The sequence below is a fragment of the Zonotrichia albicollis genome, chromosome 3 (assembly GCF_047830755.1).
Source record: "Zonotrichia albicollis isolate bZonAlb1 chromosome 3, bZonAlb1.hap1, whole genome shotgun sequence".
Lineage (NCBI taxonomy): Eukaryota > Metazoa > Chordata > Aves > Passeriformes > Passerellidae > Zonotrichia > Zonotrichia albicollis.
In genome coordinates, this window is record NC_133821.1 from 87,879,207 (window position 1) to 87,894,360 (window position 15,154).

General features: G+C 37.9%; 1 protein-coding gene across 2 annotated transcripts in view; it reads left to right on the forward strand.

Annotated features, from left to right (window-relative positions):
* The window catches only part of NBAS (NBAS subunit of NRZ tethering complex), a 163,478-nt gene that overhangs the window by 138,625 nt on the left and 9,699 nt on the right, over positions 1–15,154 (forward strand). For both annotated transcript variants that reach the window (XM_074538088.1, XM_005489750.4), the window contains 3 exons: positions 2,089–2,228; positions 7,926–8,070; positions 13,920–14,048. In XM_074538088.1, the coding sequence (XP_074394189.1) occupies positions 2,089–2,228; positions 7,926–8,070; positions 13,920–14,048 (414 nt within the window). The remainder of the gene's footprint in view (positions 1–2,088; positions 2,229–7,925; positions 8,071–13,919; positions 14,049–15,154) is intronic.

Sequence of the window (15,154 nt, forward strand, 5' to 3'; positions counted from 1 at the left end):
AATAGAAAGGTAATTCTTCTGATTGACTTCAATTGAATTAGCATGTGTTCTGTCATGAGCAATCATGTTGCAAGGATCTAGCTGTCCAAAACACAAAATTATGGTGCTAGATGAATTTAGCTCATAAAAAAAATGTAAACCAAAATTTGTAAAGATGCATTATTAGGCAGAATTCCTGGAATTCAGTTCATGTTGAGTAGGATGTCTGATCTGCTCTCTGCTACTAGTAGGGGACTTTCTCTGATAGCTTTTCTCATGTATTCATACTGTCTTTGCTATTTATTGCCATTTTCATGATTATCATCAGAAAGATCTTAAAATTTAGTCTGTGTTTTGAAGTAATGTGCTGTTTGTGAAGATACAGTAAAATGTACTCAGTGGGCCATCCAGAATGGTATGTACTTGGTTTCAGTATATAAAGAGCTAGTTTTCTGAGAAAAAGGTTTGGGGATGGGTAAGCAGTGTGAGAGCTTCTGTTGTCTAGCTAGTACTTAATTTGCTAAGACGGTAAATTTTTTGGAGCCTTAGAGGTTAACAACTTCTGTCTCTTTTTTCCTTTCTTGTTTATCTCCTTTCTCTTTTCAACCTTGCCATTTCAATATCTAGTATTATAATACTATATATTATCAAGTATATATATTACAAGTGGGTAACTGATGTCTGCTATGTGACATTTGCAGTAAAGAAAAATATTTCAAGTGGACAGATCTAGGGAACATTTTTCACTATCTGAAATGTATGGTGCTTTCAGATATACTCTGGAGACAGAAGCAAACAGTTTTTCAACACTAAATATTTTAAAGTCACAGATTATGTAGGCAACTCAATAAATGCATCAGTAATGTTTGTTTTCCAGCCTCTTTTGAAAATTTGCCCTTGATGTATCAGAGCCACTTTGAAGAGATTGGGATGCGATCTTTAATCTTTCAGAGTAGCTGTAGAACTAAGGAAGACTTGGTCCATGTTTGATGTCTTAGAACTACTTGGGCTGAAACAGAAAAGTTAACATTTAATGCTGTGTATCTTCAGCAGAATTATAAGATGAAACTGAAGTGTTTGATATTCTGAAAGTTTCTGGACTCTGGAAGAAAAGTTCAGCATTAAAATGTTAGTAATACAGAAGGAGCTACTTTGTTATTGTAACAAATAATTGTTAAACTCTAAAAACTTGTGTCTGTCAGGTAGGCAGCGAATTGTTATTCCATTTGCGAGAGCCCTCCTGGTGTGATACCCAAACTTCTAAAAAGCAGTTATTTCTTATTTAGTAGCAAGTTGGTTCTCATTTACAGCAACCTTCCTTTGACAGTCAGACCTTTTACCCTGCACATTTTTACCATGAAACTGCAGGCAGTAATTATGTTTAAAAGAACCTGTCATCAACTGGATTGAATTCAAGTCCAGGCAAAAGCTGCAGGTTTGCAACAGAGATAGGCACTTGTCCCAAAACAGAATTGTCTGGGAGCTGATAGGGCAGTGGGGTTTTTTTTCCCCTTAGGTTCAAACACCTGTGCAGAGAAATACTGTATTGTTAGGAAGCGTTCTTTGCTGGGGAGATTAATTGAGAAGCATCTTTCAAGGCTCTTTTCTAGGTGACAAGAGATATGGTGCTGTAAATTCAGATCAAACTATTGAATTTTCATGGATGGAGGGAGAGTAGTACATATTAGGAAAGCACTGGACATAGCCATTCTTGTGTGTGTATATGTCATATACATGACATACACACACATTCAAATGTGTGTGTATATGTCTGAAAAAGAAATTTAAGGAATTTTTGTTTGTTTGAAGAACACAGAGATCTGATCCTCTGAACTAATCAAAGAATGTACTTGTGTGAGATCACATTATTTTAGGAATGTTCACCTAAGTCATTCCACAGCTTCTGTGTTCTCGCATTTTATTTGCAGGTAGTTGAAAATGAGAGATAAGAAAATGGGTTTATGGGAAAATTATGTTCACTGTGTTTCCTGCATTATTTTGGAACAGTGATGTTCTTCACAGATAGTTTAGCAATTGCTTTTGAATCATTGATTTCTAGGGGTAAAAGAATAATCTGGTTTAGTTTGTTTGTTTTTTTGTCTCTTTCAGGTAGAGATAGCAGATATTGAAAATGAAGAAAAAAGATACCATCTCTTCCTGGGACTTCTGGAGTCCAGTCAGAGTCTGTCTGAGTTTCAGCACTTGGTCCTGCTGCTTCAGGCTTGGCCACCAATGGACAGGAGCAATGGGTGAGTGTTTCTTCAAACAGCCATGTAACAAAAGAGTTCAAAGTCTAGCTTGATACCATGTTGTTCTCAGTCCAGTAGCTGAATAGTCAGTGACTGGTAGGAGTGCATCCTTTGGAAAGGGTCATGCTGGGAAGAATAAATGGTTTATTTAAAGCAGAGTTGAATCAATCCGTTTCTTGTAAAACCTGTATATACACATATGTAGTCTCTGTGATGAAGGAAGGCAGAAGAACATTTTCTTGCCTGAACTGTAGCACAGGACAGTGTTCTATCTACTTATAATTTCAAGCTACGTGTTTTGCTCTTGGTTTTAGCCGTATAAATAGAGTCCATAAAAAAAGAACAGAAAGTTCTGACTGTTCTTTATATTCAAAGTTACACTTTGCAGAAAGGCCTCTGAAAGGTGATGATGTTCAGGTGGATGTAGCAGACAGTCTGCAGGAGGCCTGGGAGGGTAATGGTACCATGAAATGGCACTTCTCTTGTCTAGACCACCTGTTATTTCTGTCTCTGAATAAAGCATCCAAACCAATTTAAGATTAAAATAATTATAAGACTTCAGAATTGCACCCATTGTTGTAGTGTGTTCTGTTAGTTTATTTAATTACTCCCCTATTTTCTGTATCACTCCCCCATTTTCTGTAATGGTTCTGCCCTCACCATTTGGTTGCCTTGGTTACTCCCGCCTCAGTTTATGTCAATCCTGTCTGTTATATGATTTCCCCTCCCCTGTGTTTCCTTATATGTAAATTTGTTCTCCTCCCTGGGCCCAATCAATCACTCCCCACTTCTCCTAGTTTGCCAGATTTTTCTGTGCTTAGGGAGACTTGATTGGCTGTGGCTCCGGGGCCACTCCCTTATATTGTTTCTATTGGGTTTTCCCACATGCCCATTATCCTAAGTCCACGCCCTTGCCTTCCCCTATTGGTTCCTTGTAAACCCCTCCCTTGAATTCCTCCCCCCTTTATAACCCTGTTGCACCCTTTGTTCTTGGTCACTCTCTGGCAGACACGTTAGATTCGACACCTGGGTGTCTGCCACTCCCTGGTTGACAATAAATCTGACAAGTCCCCAGTGAGTGTCTGGATTCTTTACTCTCGTCAGCCAGCAGCGATTCCGTCCACTGTGAGCACAGCCCGAAGCCTTCTGACGCCGAGGGGTGCTCACATTTGCAGCTGGGTGTTGGCCGCCCTTCTGCCAGCCAGACACCTGACTTTAAGGCCACACCCCACTGCAACCCATAAAGTAGATATTAAGTGGAAGTAGTAATTTGGAACATCCAGACTACAGGCAATAAAATATTTTATCAGTTCTTTGGGTTTTTTCTGTGACTTTCTAAATTAATTTGAAGGTATAGAATACAGCAGCTAAATTTTTAAACTAACTTTTAAACTAATCACTTCTATGATATAAGTATTGAAATAAACTCGTGTGGAGAGGCAAGGTTCATGTATCTTTCAGAGAGCAGTAATATTAATAAATTTTTTGGCTAGCCATGTCTGACAGTAGTTAGGTTAGAGTTATTAAGTGGTATTTATTTTGGATTACTTAGGGGTATTGATTACAACCTATTTTAACTTGGGGACTACATTCACACACAAAGTGTTTATGTGCATAGTTTTTTCAGAAAAGTTAAGGCTTATCTTTTTCTGAAGAGTAACTGTCTTATGTATGTGTAGAGAACTGGTGGGTTGCAAGGTAATCTGTAAAAGTTTTTCACATTCAAGCTTGCACTTTGTTTGGAATTTCTGGATAAGCAATAACCTGAATTCTTTAGTGACAGTTTTACAAGCCAAAAATTGTTTTCAGTACATTAGGAATTACAAGGATTGCTGTGGAATCTGTCACAAATTCATATTTCAACTTCCATTTTAAGTTTCAGTTTTGATTGTAATTGAAAATTGGATGCCTCAGTGTGTGGGAACTGTCAAATTTTTTATAATCTACACACTACCTTTAACAAAAATCTAAAACTTAAAGAACAAAAGGTCAAGTGAAATACTGCTGCAATTAGCAAAATCTGTTTTCTTTGTGTTGAACAGAAAGACGCAAGAGTTTGTGAAAGTAGAGTCCTTCTTGTATATGGGCAGTTCTTGTCTACTGTTCTGTTACAGAGTACATAAAAAAAAATTACATTATTATAAGTATCTTATTATATCTACCTCTTGGTGTTATGTTCCTTCAGTCTGACTTCCTACAGTGAAGACTAGAAGGAAAGAAAAAAGGTGTAGTCACAACTAACTGTGGATCAAATTTCAGAGTGGGGGATACCTCTTCGTCTTCATCACCTTTGAAGTGAAAATTTCTGCAAATACCTAGGTCACCTGTATCATAACTCTTTTAAAGTCTAGAGTAGCTATTATGGCTCCTAGGCAATTACACAGTCACAGTTCTTCCCTCTTCTCCCCTGTTCCATAATTCCAAGTTAGCAGCATTCAGCTGTGCTTAGCAGCCTAGGGGTTTATGTATGTATGTGTGCATGTGTTCCTGAACAGCCGATCTTTAGGATGATTGGGCGTAAAGAACAGGGACTGTTTTCTTAGTGGTATTTTCAGCAATTTCATTTTAAAGCAAGTTGTATTAACAAATTTTTGAGCAAAGAGGCAAAGAGGAAAGCATCAAGAAGTTAAAACTATATGTATTAACATGTTTGTTTACTCTTTACTCTTTTTTTCCTCCTCTCTTTCAGGAGGAGGGTCATTATTGCTTGTTGTTTCCAGCCAATGTAGCAATCCTTACAGCAGCTGGGGAATTTAAATGTGAGTCATGTGAATACTTAGAATTTAGGTTTTCAACCTAGCAGTAAATATCTAATACATAGAATTGAATATAAAGCTGGAAAACACAATTTACATTCTGTAAAAGGTTTAAAAGGAAGGAGAAATAAAAGAACTAAGGTTTGAGGGAGTTTTTGGTAGGCTTTTAATTTTTGTAACCTCTATGTTAGTAAGTCCATACATAATGTTTTTTTGAGTTCTTGTTTTCTGAAACACTCCAGGTAAAATAATACTTATTATCACAAGTATGATTCTCTTCTTGTCATAATATGCTGTGTTTACTGTGAGAAAACAGAGAGGTAGCTTGGTTGTTTCAGTCAGCACTCAAAGCTGTACACTTCTTAAAATTTTATTTTCATACCCTTGTTATGCATGCATGCTTCTCCACCCAGATGGCTCATAGTCAGGTGTCATTTTAAACATTTCATAAAGGTGTTTCTTAAAAAAAATTATTGACAGTACCTGAAGCTCTGCAGTCCTTTGGAACTTGCTGCCTACATTCAAAAAGCATTTTTTATATTTATTATAAATATTGATAAGGTGTTTTGGAACTGTAATAACCCCAGTGTTAGAGACTCAGTACTTTAGTTCGCTTTTTAGTCTTAATGCCGGTTTTTCCTCTTTTGGCATTGGGAGAAAAATGTAAGGTGTTTCTGCTGTGGTTCTGAAGTAATTGCATTTTTCATGATGAGAAATATTTTTTTTTACAATTATAGTTACTAAAGTAAAATTCAGGAAGAAGAAAACTGCATTTTTCCTATTGGTATCAGATTTTGGTAACTTAATTTTGGTTTTAATTAGAGATAGCAGATAGTTGTTAATAGGGAACAGGAGTTAAAAGGAATTGTGATGAGTAAAGCTTTATGTATGTAAACTGTATAATCTGATACTTTAATAAATTTGCATATGGCAGGCCTTCATGGCCTTGCATCTTTCCATTTATTTTTGTGTTTTGTAGTGTGATTTTTTGTTTCCTTCTTCTAATGGAAAATTCCTAGAGATTTTCTTAATGTGCTCTGGGGGCAGCAGCTGTAGAAATGGAAATTGATTTTGACTCTGGGCCTCCAAGCGAGAAATGGATCACAGAGCAGGAGCTATCCCTTTAACCAATGGCAAAGATGGAGTTTCAGGGATTTTTTCCTTCTTCTGCCATGACTGGGGATTCACAGATTCAGTGCCTCATGTTGTGTTTGCTGAATAATCTGGCATCTTGGGGTTCGACCCATCACGTTGAAAGGAGCGGAGAGGAGGAGCTCTGCTGTTCCCAGCCAGACTTCTGACAGCTCTGTGCTCAGGGACTGTGACTGATGGAAAGGCTCAATTAAGTTGTCAGAAGGAAGAAAGACAATGACTTCTATTTAATTTGCATTCAGAGTTTCCCACTCCTAGCTTCTCTGTCTGGTTTTCGTGGTGGGCTGTAATGACAGCTGCGTGTGGGGCTGCCTTTACTTGTTTACAGTGTGTACTTTTGGAAGTGGACGATGAGCAGGAGAGAGCTTTTATGTATGAAACAGTAGATATCTGTGGTGTCCCCTCCAGAGCTGTCAGACAGACACACTTGGTATGTCAATCCAAACAGACTCTCTTAACAGACTCCATTTACAATTATAATAATGTGTTGCTTTAACAATTGCTACAAAATAATAACTTTGAAAAGCAGAAAAGCAGCAGTTTGACAGCACTTTACTGCTTCTTGTCACATGTACTAAATGAGTATCTTAATTTTCACTAAATTATAATACTAAATTGCCACTTTTGGTCCTGCTGTGAGTTGGTTTTCTTGTTCTTCTTTTATTTTAAGCTAAAGTGGAAAGTTTACCATGTCTTTGGGATGCTGATTACTGACCAGAGATATTGATGGGGTGATTTTAAAAATAGCTCTTGTGCCTTCTTAAGTTTATGCACAGATGAACATAGATTTTGTGTTATTGTGGCTTAATACAATCATTATATAAGCTGTAACTGTGCATGCTTTTAGCCCACTATAGGTGGAAATTGAAATGCATCAACTTAATTTACATTAGAAAAATGGCAGTGTAGGTGTGTTCCAGTGTTGTGCTTTGTGCTATCAGTTAAAAGTGGTCTGTTACCCATTTCTGTCACTACATCCACTCCTAGCCAGTACACCTGTTCCTAACAAAAGTATCCAGAATATCTCCATGATCTACCAAATAATGACTATAGGTGAAAAAATGTAAAAATGTTGCAGCAACAGGAAAAAACTTCACAGTAAACACTGTGTTTGCTATCCTGCATGATGAATTTACTTGTATCTACTGTCTGCCATCTGTCTATGTCTGATTCTGTAATGGTGACATAGCATGAGAATCTGTGAGGAATTAAAAGAACATTTTAAATATGTAAAACAAATGTAACTGTATCGATATCTACTAGCAGAGTTCAGATGCAAGTAAGTTCACTTCCTTACCCTTTTTGGATGGGCTGTGGAGAAAAGTTTATTTTTGTCTATACTCACTGGACCTGAAAATTAAAATGTGAATCTGCCTATATAGTTTCCTCTCAGAAGCAAGGGACAGATACTTGAGAAACAGAAGCTGTTAGAATGTGATCAAAGCAAACAAAATTAGGAATGCTGGATTCCTGTCATCCCTCCCTTGATACCACTCTGCTTGGGCAATTAGCTGGTGTAAAGCCAGGAAAAGATCCTGTGCTATTCCAATGTGATCAGTCTTTATCTGGTGTCTAATTCCTCAAGGTTTGCAATAAGCATGTCATAATTCCATGTAATTTAAATTTCTTTGTTGTATTGAAGGAGTGATAGCATTATGGACAGTGACTTGTCTCAAAACTTTAATGTTTCTTTCATGAAGTTGTGCTTTTAAGTCACATGAGAAGCAACCTACAGAAAATGCTATATGTATATTTATATTCTATATGCAACTCTTTTTTTACCGGTCAGATCATGCACAGATGATAATCCCTGGGTGAAACTGGGAACTTTTATGCTGCAGAAGTGCCCGCCTGAGGAAAAGGAGAAGACAGGAAATGAAATCCTGAAAATTTGCCGTTCTTTGTATGAAACAAAGCACATGCTCCCTGTCAAGGTAGGTTTTAACTTTGGGTGTCATGTTTATGAGTCCTGTTTCAAGGTCCTAGCTACAGGTAAGATGTTGCTGTAGTGGATCAAGTCCAATGGAGAGCTAACAGAGAGGCGGAGAACTGGATTCCGTCTGTCTTGAGAAGAGATGACTGTGGGAGATCATGTGTTTAAGTAGTCAAATGAGGAAACAAGGAGAGGAATTACTCTCTTTTCAGACATGCTCAGTTATGGGACAAGAGGCAATAGAGACGTTACATCATCAAAGCTCTCATTGCACCCAAGGACAACATTTTTCATCTTTAAAGTAGTGAAATATTAGAATGGATCCATCTAGGGTGCCTAGAAGAGACAGGGAGAATCTACCTTTGTAGGTATTTAGGTCTTGACTGGATCACAGGCAGTTTGATTTTGTTGGACTTGCTTCAAGTTGGAGGCTGGTTGGATTAGCTGATCTTTGTAAGTCTGTTCAGTATAAATTATTCTGTAATGTATTTGTAGAAAGGCTTTAATAATTTATTATCATTTAAATCAGTGTTGCAAAAATTGTTACTTAAATTATCAGTAATTCTCTTACCAGTAAATCCTTAAAGATTTAGTGAGGAACCCCTGAAAAACATGGTGATTGAAAAAAACCTCAATATACAAGTAATTGCTAAGTAGTAACTATGATACTCTAACTTGTCTTCCCTAAGTATGTATGCATACTTCAATACAAACATCTCCTAAGTATAAAATTATTCAAGTGTTTTGTATGTAAACACTGTATATTAATGAAGACAGACTGGAGAAGTTCTTAATAAACTTCACATAATTTCAGAGTATTCATGCATATTTTTAGTAGGCTGATTAATCTCATATAATTATCTTTATGCAGTCACTGTCTGTAATAGAAAACAGCTGATGTTAGAAAGAGAAGCAGAATAAAAACACCACATTCTGTTTAAAATACAGACAGGTGGGTGTGTGGGTTTTTGTTTGTTGTTTGTTTTTTTTTTCCCTAATCCAACACACTCATCTGAGTCAAGTTCTGAAATCTTTGTAAAATGTGATTCCAGAAGGTGGCAGTAAACTGAAATGATAAGTACATTTACTAATCCCACCAAAACTCTTTGCTGGAAGGCAAGTCCCTGGGACTGGTATAATTATATGTAACTTTTCTTTGTAAGGTGCTGAAATGATTCATTATAGCTTGTAAACTCATAATCTTGGTGTGCATAGGAGTAGCTGAACTTTGTTGAAGTAGAATGTTCTGCCTCACCTCAGTGACCAAGGGAGAAAAATCCCTGTGAGTGTCACTGTCATACAGCAGTCAGTTCACCAGGAGTTCTGCTCAAGGAGGATCATGATTTGCATTTCTCTTAGTTGAGTAAACTTCTCCATGATCTCCATGGCAAGTCACTGTTTAAACAGAGTTCTGGTATTGATATACAGCTTTGGTTGGAGATGCCTCGCTTTGTTTTTTGTTTTTGTTTTTATATTACAGGATGTTGAAAGAGCTCACCATGTAGGTATGACTTCACAGGTACAGATAGGAAGTTATTCCAATCATCAAGGTTTAAACAGCCTAACTGATGAAAAATACCTTTTTTATGGCTAGAATGCTGTGCAATGACAAGAAGTTGCACTAAAATGTGTAGCTGTACAGTTACCTACAAACACAGGCTGTATTCCTGTAAGTCACTGCTTGGGAAGAGGAGGAATGGCATGTGTGAATTTAAGTAATTTATTTGTATGTATGGCAACAGTACTTAGGTGCTCAAAGATTTGCAGTTATGTCGCTGAATAAGGTGAAAATGTGATCACTGACAATTAACCTGTTTAGACGATTTGACATTTCAGTATATAGACTGAGTAAGATGACAAATCTGGAATGATAGAATTCTGAAAACTGAAACCAGTTAATTATTTTGAAAAACATTTGCCATTCAAGTTCTCCCCCATTACAACCTTGCCAAAGATTGTAATGGAAAACACATATAACTTCAATTCTTGCAGTCTAGAAGTTAGAACAAACATTTTTGGATATAGTCATGAAGGATTTAACTCTTTTTTTCATTCCACTCATTCCATTCCTACTATCTATCTAGCTTTTTAAGCCAAGTACTTTTAAAATGTCTTTTGGATAGCTATATAGCTTTAATTGTTCTGTGTTTGCTTTGCGGGGTGGTATTTTGTGGGGTTGTTTGTTTAGGGTTTTAATTTGCAGTATTCAATGCATAGATACCTCCATTCCTTTTAGTGGAAGAAAGCATTGTTTTATTTGCGTGGAAGACACATGCTTGGACTGTCCAACATCTGCACTCTCTGATTAATCTCTTTAGAAAGGGATAAATCCTTCTCCACTCCGTAATTGTTAAAAATGTGGCTTCTCTGAATATCTCATGTTCTTCTCTCAGCCTATGGGTCATGTGTCAGTTAGCATGGGAGAATGTATCTAGTCCCTTATCTGTAATCACCCTGGGGTCCTAGAGGCTGATAGAGCAGACAGTTGGTCTCCTTTTTTTCTAATTTTTGTAGCTAGTTTTTCCTGAGGTTTATATATGATTTTAGAGTGTGTGATTTTGTCCATACACAGTTGTGTCTGCTAATTTTCTTCAGATAATGTTGAATTTAAATGGTGCTTTTCAGTCTGTTTTTAGCCTCTCCAGACATAATGCTGCTTGTACCCATTATCTGGCCCTTCAAGCCATCCATGAAAATACTGAATAATACTGGACCCAAAACAGACTCGTACGACATATGGGTTATTTGCCTTGCTGATGTCACAGTGAGCCACTGATAGCTGCATAACTAGTGAGAGGACAAAAGTTGTGATACAAAAGTTTCAACTGAATCATGGTAATTCAGATTTTGAATTGGGCTTCCCTTGGCCTTTTCACAGATAACATCAAACCCCCTCTAAGCAGTGCCTCTCATGGCAGGCAGCAGATATTTGAATGCTTTCAAGTGCTCACTGCAGAACAGAAACCCACTTACATTGCTCCGAGAAGTGCTGTGGGTGATGCCTTCCTTCCTGGGCTTGGGTTTTCAATTCCTGTCTAGAGCAGCCCTGTAGTCATTAGTGGCAGTGATACAAGTTGGTACTTGTACTGTTTGGACAGTCTTCCATGGCTGGCAAGCTGTCCAGTCCCTTCCTGTGGAAAAAGAAATGCAGTTGTTGGAATGTGTCTTTCTTCTTCAGAAGAGATTATGGCTTCTTCTGTACTTGGGTATGGTAGTTAAGACTGAGTATGTCTGGTAGACATGCTACCATCAGGTAGAAAGTTATTCTACTTGTCCAGCTGGTTTTGAGAGGGAAGTGTTACCAAGCATGATAAAACTGTTGTTTTGCTCAGATGTATTTTATGACTCTCAGAATTTATTTTTCTGAATATTGGTATGAATACATTTTCAAGAAAAGGCGTGTAGAGTGAATCCATGACTTTTCATTCAGTAAGTTTGCTAGAATGGCAGGTATGCAGCTCAAAAGCAATCCAGTGGAATATGAAATTACCATGAGTTTAATAAGCATATGAATGCTCAGACAAAGCCTAATGTATTTATTTAGTCTTCTTATTCCTTGATCCACATTATATGATTCACAACAACCATGCTCATTCCACTAAATTGGGAGGAGCTGTTGACTTCCTCAAGGACAGAGAGGCCCTGCAGAGAGACCTGGACAAATCACAGGGATGGGCAATCACCAAATGTGTGTGGTTTAACAAGGGAAAGTGATGGATTCTGTACCTGGGATGGGGCAGCCCTGGATGGACAGACAGACTGGGGAATGAGAGGCTGGACAGCAGTGCCACAGAAAGGGGCCTGGGGGTCCTGGCTGATGGCAAGTTCAAACTGAGCCAGCAGTGCCCTGGCAGCCAGGAGGGCCATCCCTGTCCTGGGGGCATCAGGGCCAGCATGGCCAGCTGGGCAAGGGAGGGGATTGTCCTGCTCTGCTCTGCTCTGCTCTGCTCTGCGGCAGTTTTGGGTGCCACAATACAAGACATTAATGTATGAGAGAGAGTCCAAGGGAGGGCCATGAGGATGATGAAGGGCCCTGAGAGGAAGCCTGTAAGGAATGACTGAGGTCACTTGGTCTGTCCAGCCTGGAGGAGGCTGAGGGCAGAGCTCACTGCAGTTACAGCTTCCTTGGGAGGGGAAGAGGAGGGGCAGGCACGGATCTCTGCTCTGTGGTGACAGGGACAGGACCCGAGGGAATGGCCTGAAGTTTTGTCAAGGGATTTAGGTTGGATATTAGGAAAAGGTTCTTTCCCCAGGGGTGTTGGGCACTGGAACAGGCTCCCCAGGAAAGTGGTGACAGCACCAAGATTGACAGAGTTTTTGAAGCATTTGGACACTGCTCTCAGTCATGTGCTGTGACTCTGGGGCAAGGTCCTGTGCAGGGTGGACTTTGATGATGCTTGTGGGTCCCTTCCAACTCGGTATATTGTGTGATTTAAAGCATCAACAATCAGTAGCAGTACTGAATATGAGTTTAAATGAACAAGTCTGAATAAGAGAACAAGGCTTGCCTTACTGACTCAGAGCTTACTGTAATGGAATATATCCTTCTAGGCTGTTTTTCTTGAAGGTATAAATTTGGAAAAGCCAGAGAGCTTCCTGTCCCAAGCAAAGCCATGTATCTGTGCAGTACATTATATTTGGAGTATTTAATGTCTCCTCATCTTCAAATAATAATTAGGCTTTTAGGCTCACGGCTGCTGAAACTATGCTACTAAATGTGTGAATCATCTTGGTCATTAAATTGTTACAGTTATCATTAAAGTTCAAAAGACATAAAAAATACATGACTTGCATTCTCTTAGCTTAATATTTAGCTGATGAGCTCCTTTGACAATTGCTCTCAAATTGTTAGAGTGAAACAGAGAGCATCTCTTAAGAGATGGATACCATTTTCAATGTAACTACCGTACAATATCCAGAGTCCCTAGTGTAAAGTGCTTTGGAAAATGGGACATCTCTGATGGGCCTCGTTCAGAAGTGGTTGTGACAAGCAACCTAAATTCTCAGAAATGACAAAAAGGGAAAGGGAAGTTATAATTTGATTTATAATATAATTTGTAGGTTGAAATACTTTTTGATGTGTAAATGGACAAATCACTACAATACTGAGGAAAATAAAACAGCTCACGTGTAGGACATGTTGTTTGGTTGTTTAACTAAGGGACAAGGTAAAGTTTTAGAAGTGCACAATAGATTTGTTGAGGGATGTTATATAAAAAATACCTTATGTATAAAGGTATAAAACACCTTATTTTAGAAGGTATTTTCTGGACAGTTATATCTTGAAGTTGTGTGATGCTAAATTTATGGTGTATTATCAAATATAGGAAAATAGATCAATGGCAGAAACTTAATTTCCTAAACCTATATTGTGTAAAATATTGTATAAAATTTTGAAGCTTTTTGCAACAGAAACATTATTCAGCTCTGGTATGTGCTGTTATTTCCTCTTTATTCTACTTTTCTGATTGCAAAATTGAGTTACAGAATTGTCACAGGTGTCTGTCAATGTTTCTTCCTGTGTTTTGCAGTATTTCAGTAAGCACAAATATGTTAGTCCCACAGAGAGCTGTGGCACTGCTGTTATTTTTCAGTAAAACTCCTGGTTGTAATGGTGATTCAGTACTTGCCTTGTCTTAATCTAACAAATGTGGCACTTTAACCAGTATTCCACATTTTTAAAATTTGTTCTTTCTAGTTTCCAAGGATTTGTTTCCAACAGGGAGTTCATTTGTTGTGGAAGTGTGGTTTTCATTTTGTATTTGACATAAAATTTTCATAAATTTTATTGTGAATGATGATGTTAGTATCTTCAGTGATCACATTGAGAGAATTTACTTTTTATTTCAGTGTATAAAAGAATTATGTTTGCTGCTGCTTAACCAGTCCCTCCTGCTGCCGTCCCTGAAACTGCTGGTAGAAAGCAAAGACCAAGACCTTCATGCTGTGGCACTGGAGCAGATAACAGCTGTTGCTAAGGTATGAACAGTTGAATGAACCACCTTTCAGAGGCTGAGGTAATAAGTTAGCTCTTTTATCCTGGTGTAGTAAGCAGAGACTGCTGAGACACTTACCATTGTTAAGGTTTTGCACAGCTATTGTGTCCACAGTGAGCAGTAACACAGGGCTGGTAAGAGCTTTTCTACATACTTGAGTGATTAAACCTCACAGCACTTCCTTTGAATACTTGGTGTATGCTGTTTTATGTCAGTGTGGTGGAACAGAAACTATTGTGATACATGAAGTAGGTTGTTACCTCTGTGTTCATATTCCCTCACTTTGGGGTTTTTAAAGTGATAATAGTATGTCAGATGACTCAGCTTGTTTCTGACAAATGTGGCATGTGTTTATATACACTTGGAGAGCTGTTATGTCACTGGTTTTGATGTGATGGTATGTTCAGGGACTTTCCTGCCATTCTAAACAGACTTGGTGCCAGAGTTTCTGGAGGAGAAATCTAAATATGTCCTTTTCTTTGGGCAAGAACTGGAAGACATTAATGCAGATGTCACTTGCTATATAACATTACATAACTGTCTTTTCCCTGTGCATTTGCTTTTCAGCAAATAAGGAGTGCCTAAAAAGATGAAATTTAGTCTCCTAACCACAAATTTTCTGTGTTTTTTTACAAAACAATTGCATAAATATTAACCACCAAAACAATAGTATATTGATTGTTTTCTTTTACCACCTGCAATTTTAGATTTTATTTCTACAAAACAAGGCTTTTTGGTAACTTTTAAACAAGATGATCTCATTGAAAAGCAAGCACAAATCGGATAATGTGATATATGCATGTACTTTCTCATCTGTATTCTTGTTAGCCTTTTAAAATTGACTTCTTTGACTAATTCTGAAGCTTGTCAGCAAGAGTAAGTGTCCAAATACGTTTTATTTAACTATGTTTAAAGCATAATGCTGTGCAGTAGCACTTACTGAATGGCTACTAATTGTATTGCTCTTGAAACTGGCCGTTTCTTTCTAATGTGCTCCAGTTTTCCTACACTCTAGACTGATTACATTATATTGGAGTTTAGGGCCAGGAACCTTATTAACTTCTTGCTGGTATAAAGCATTTTGTATAC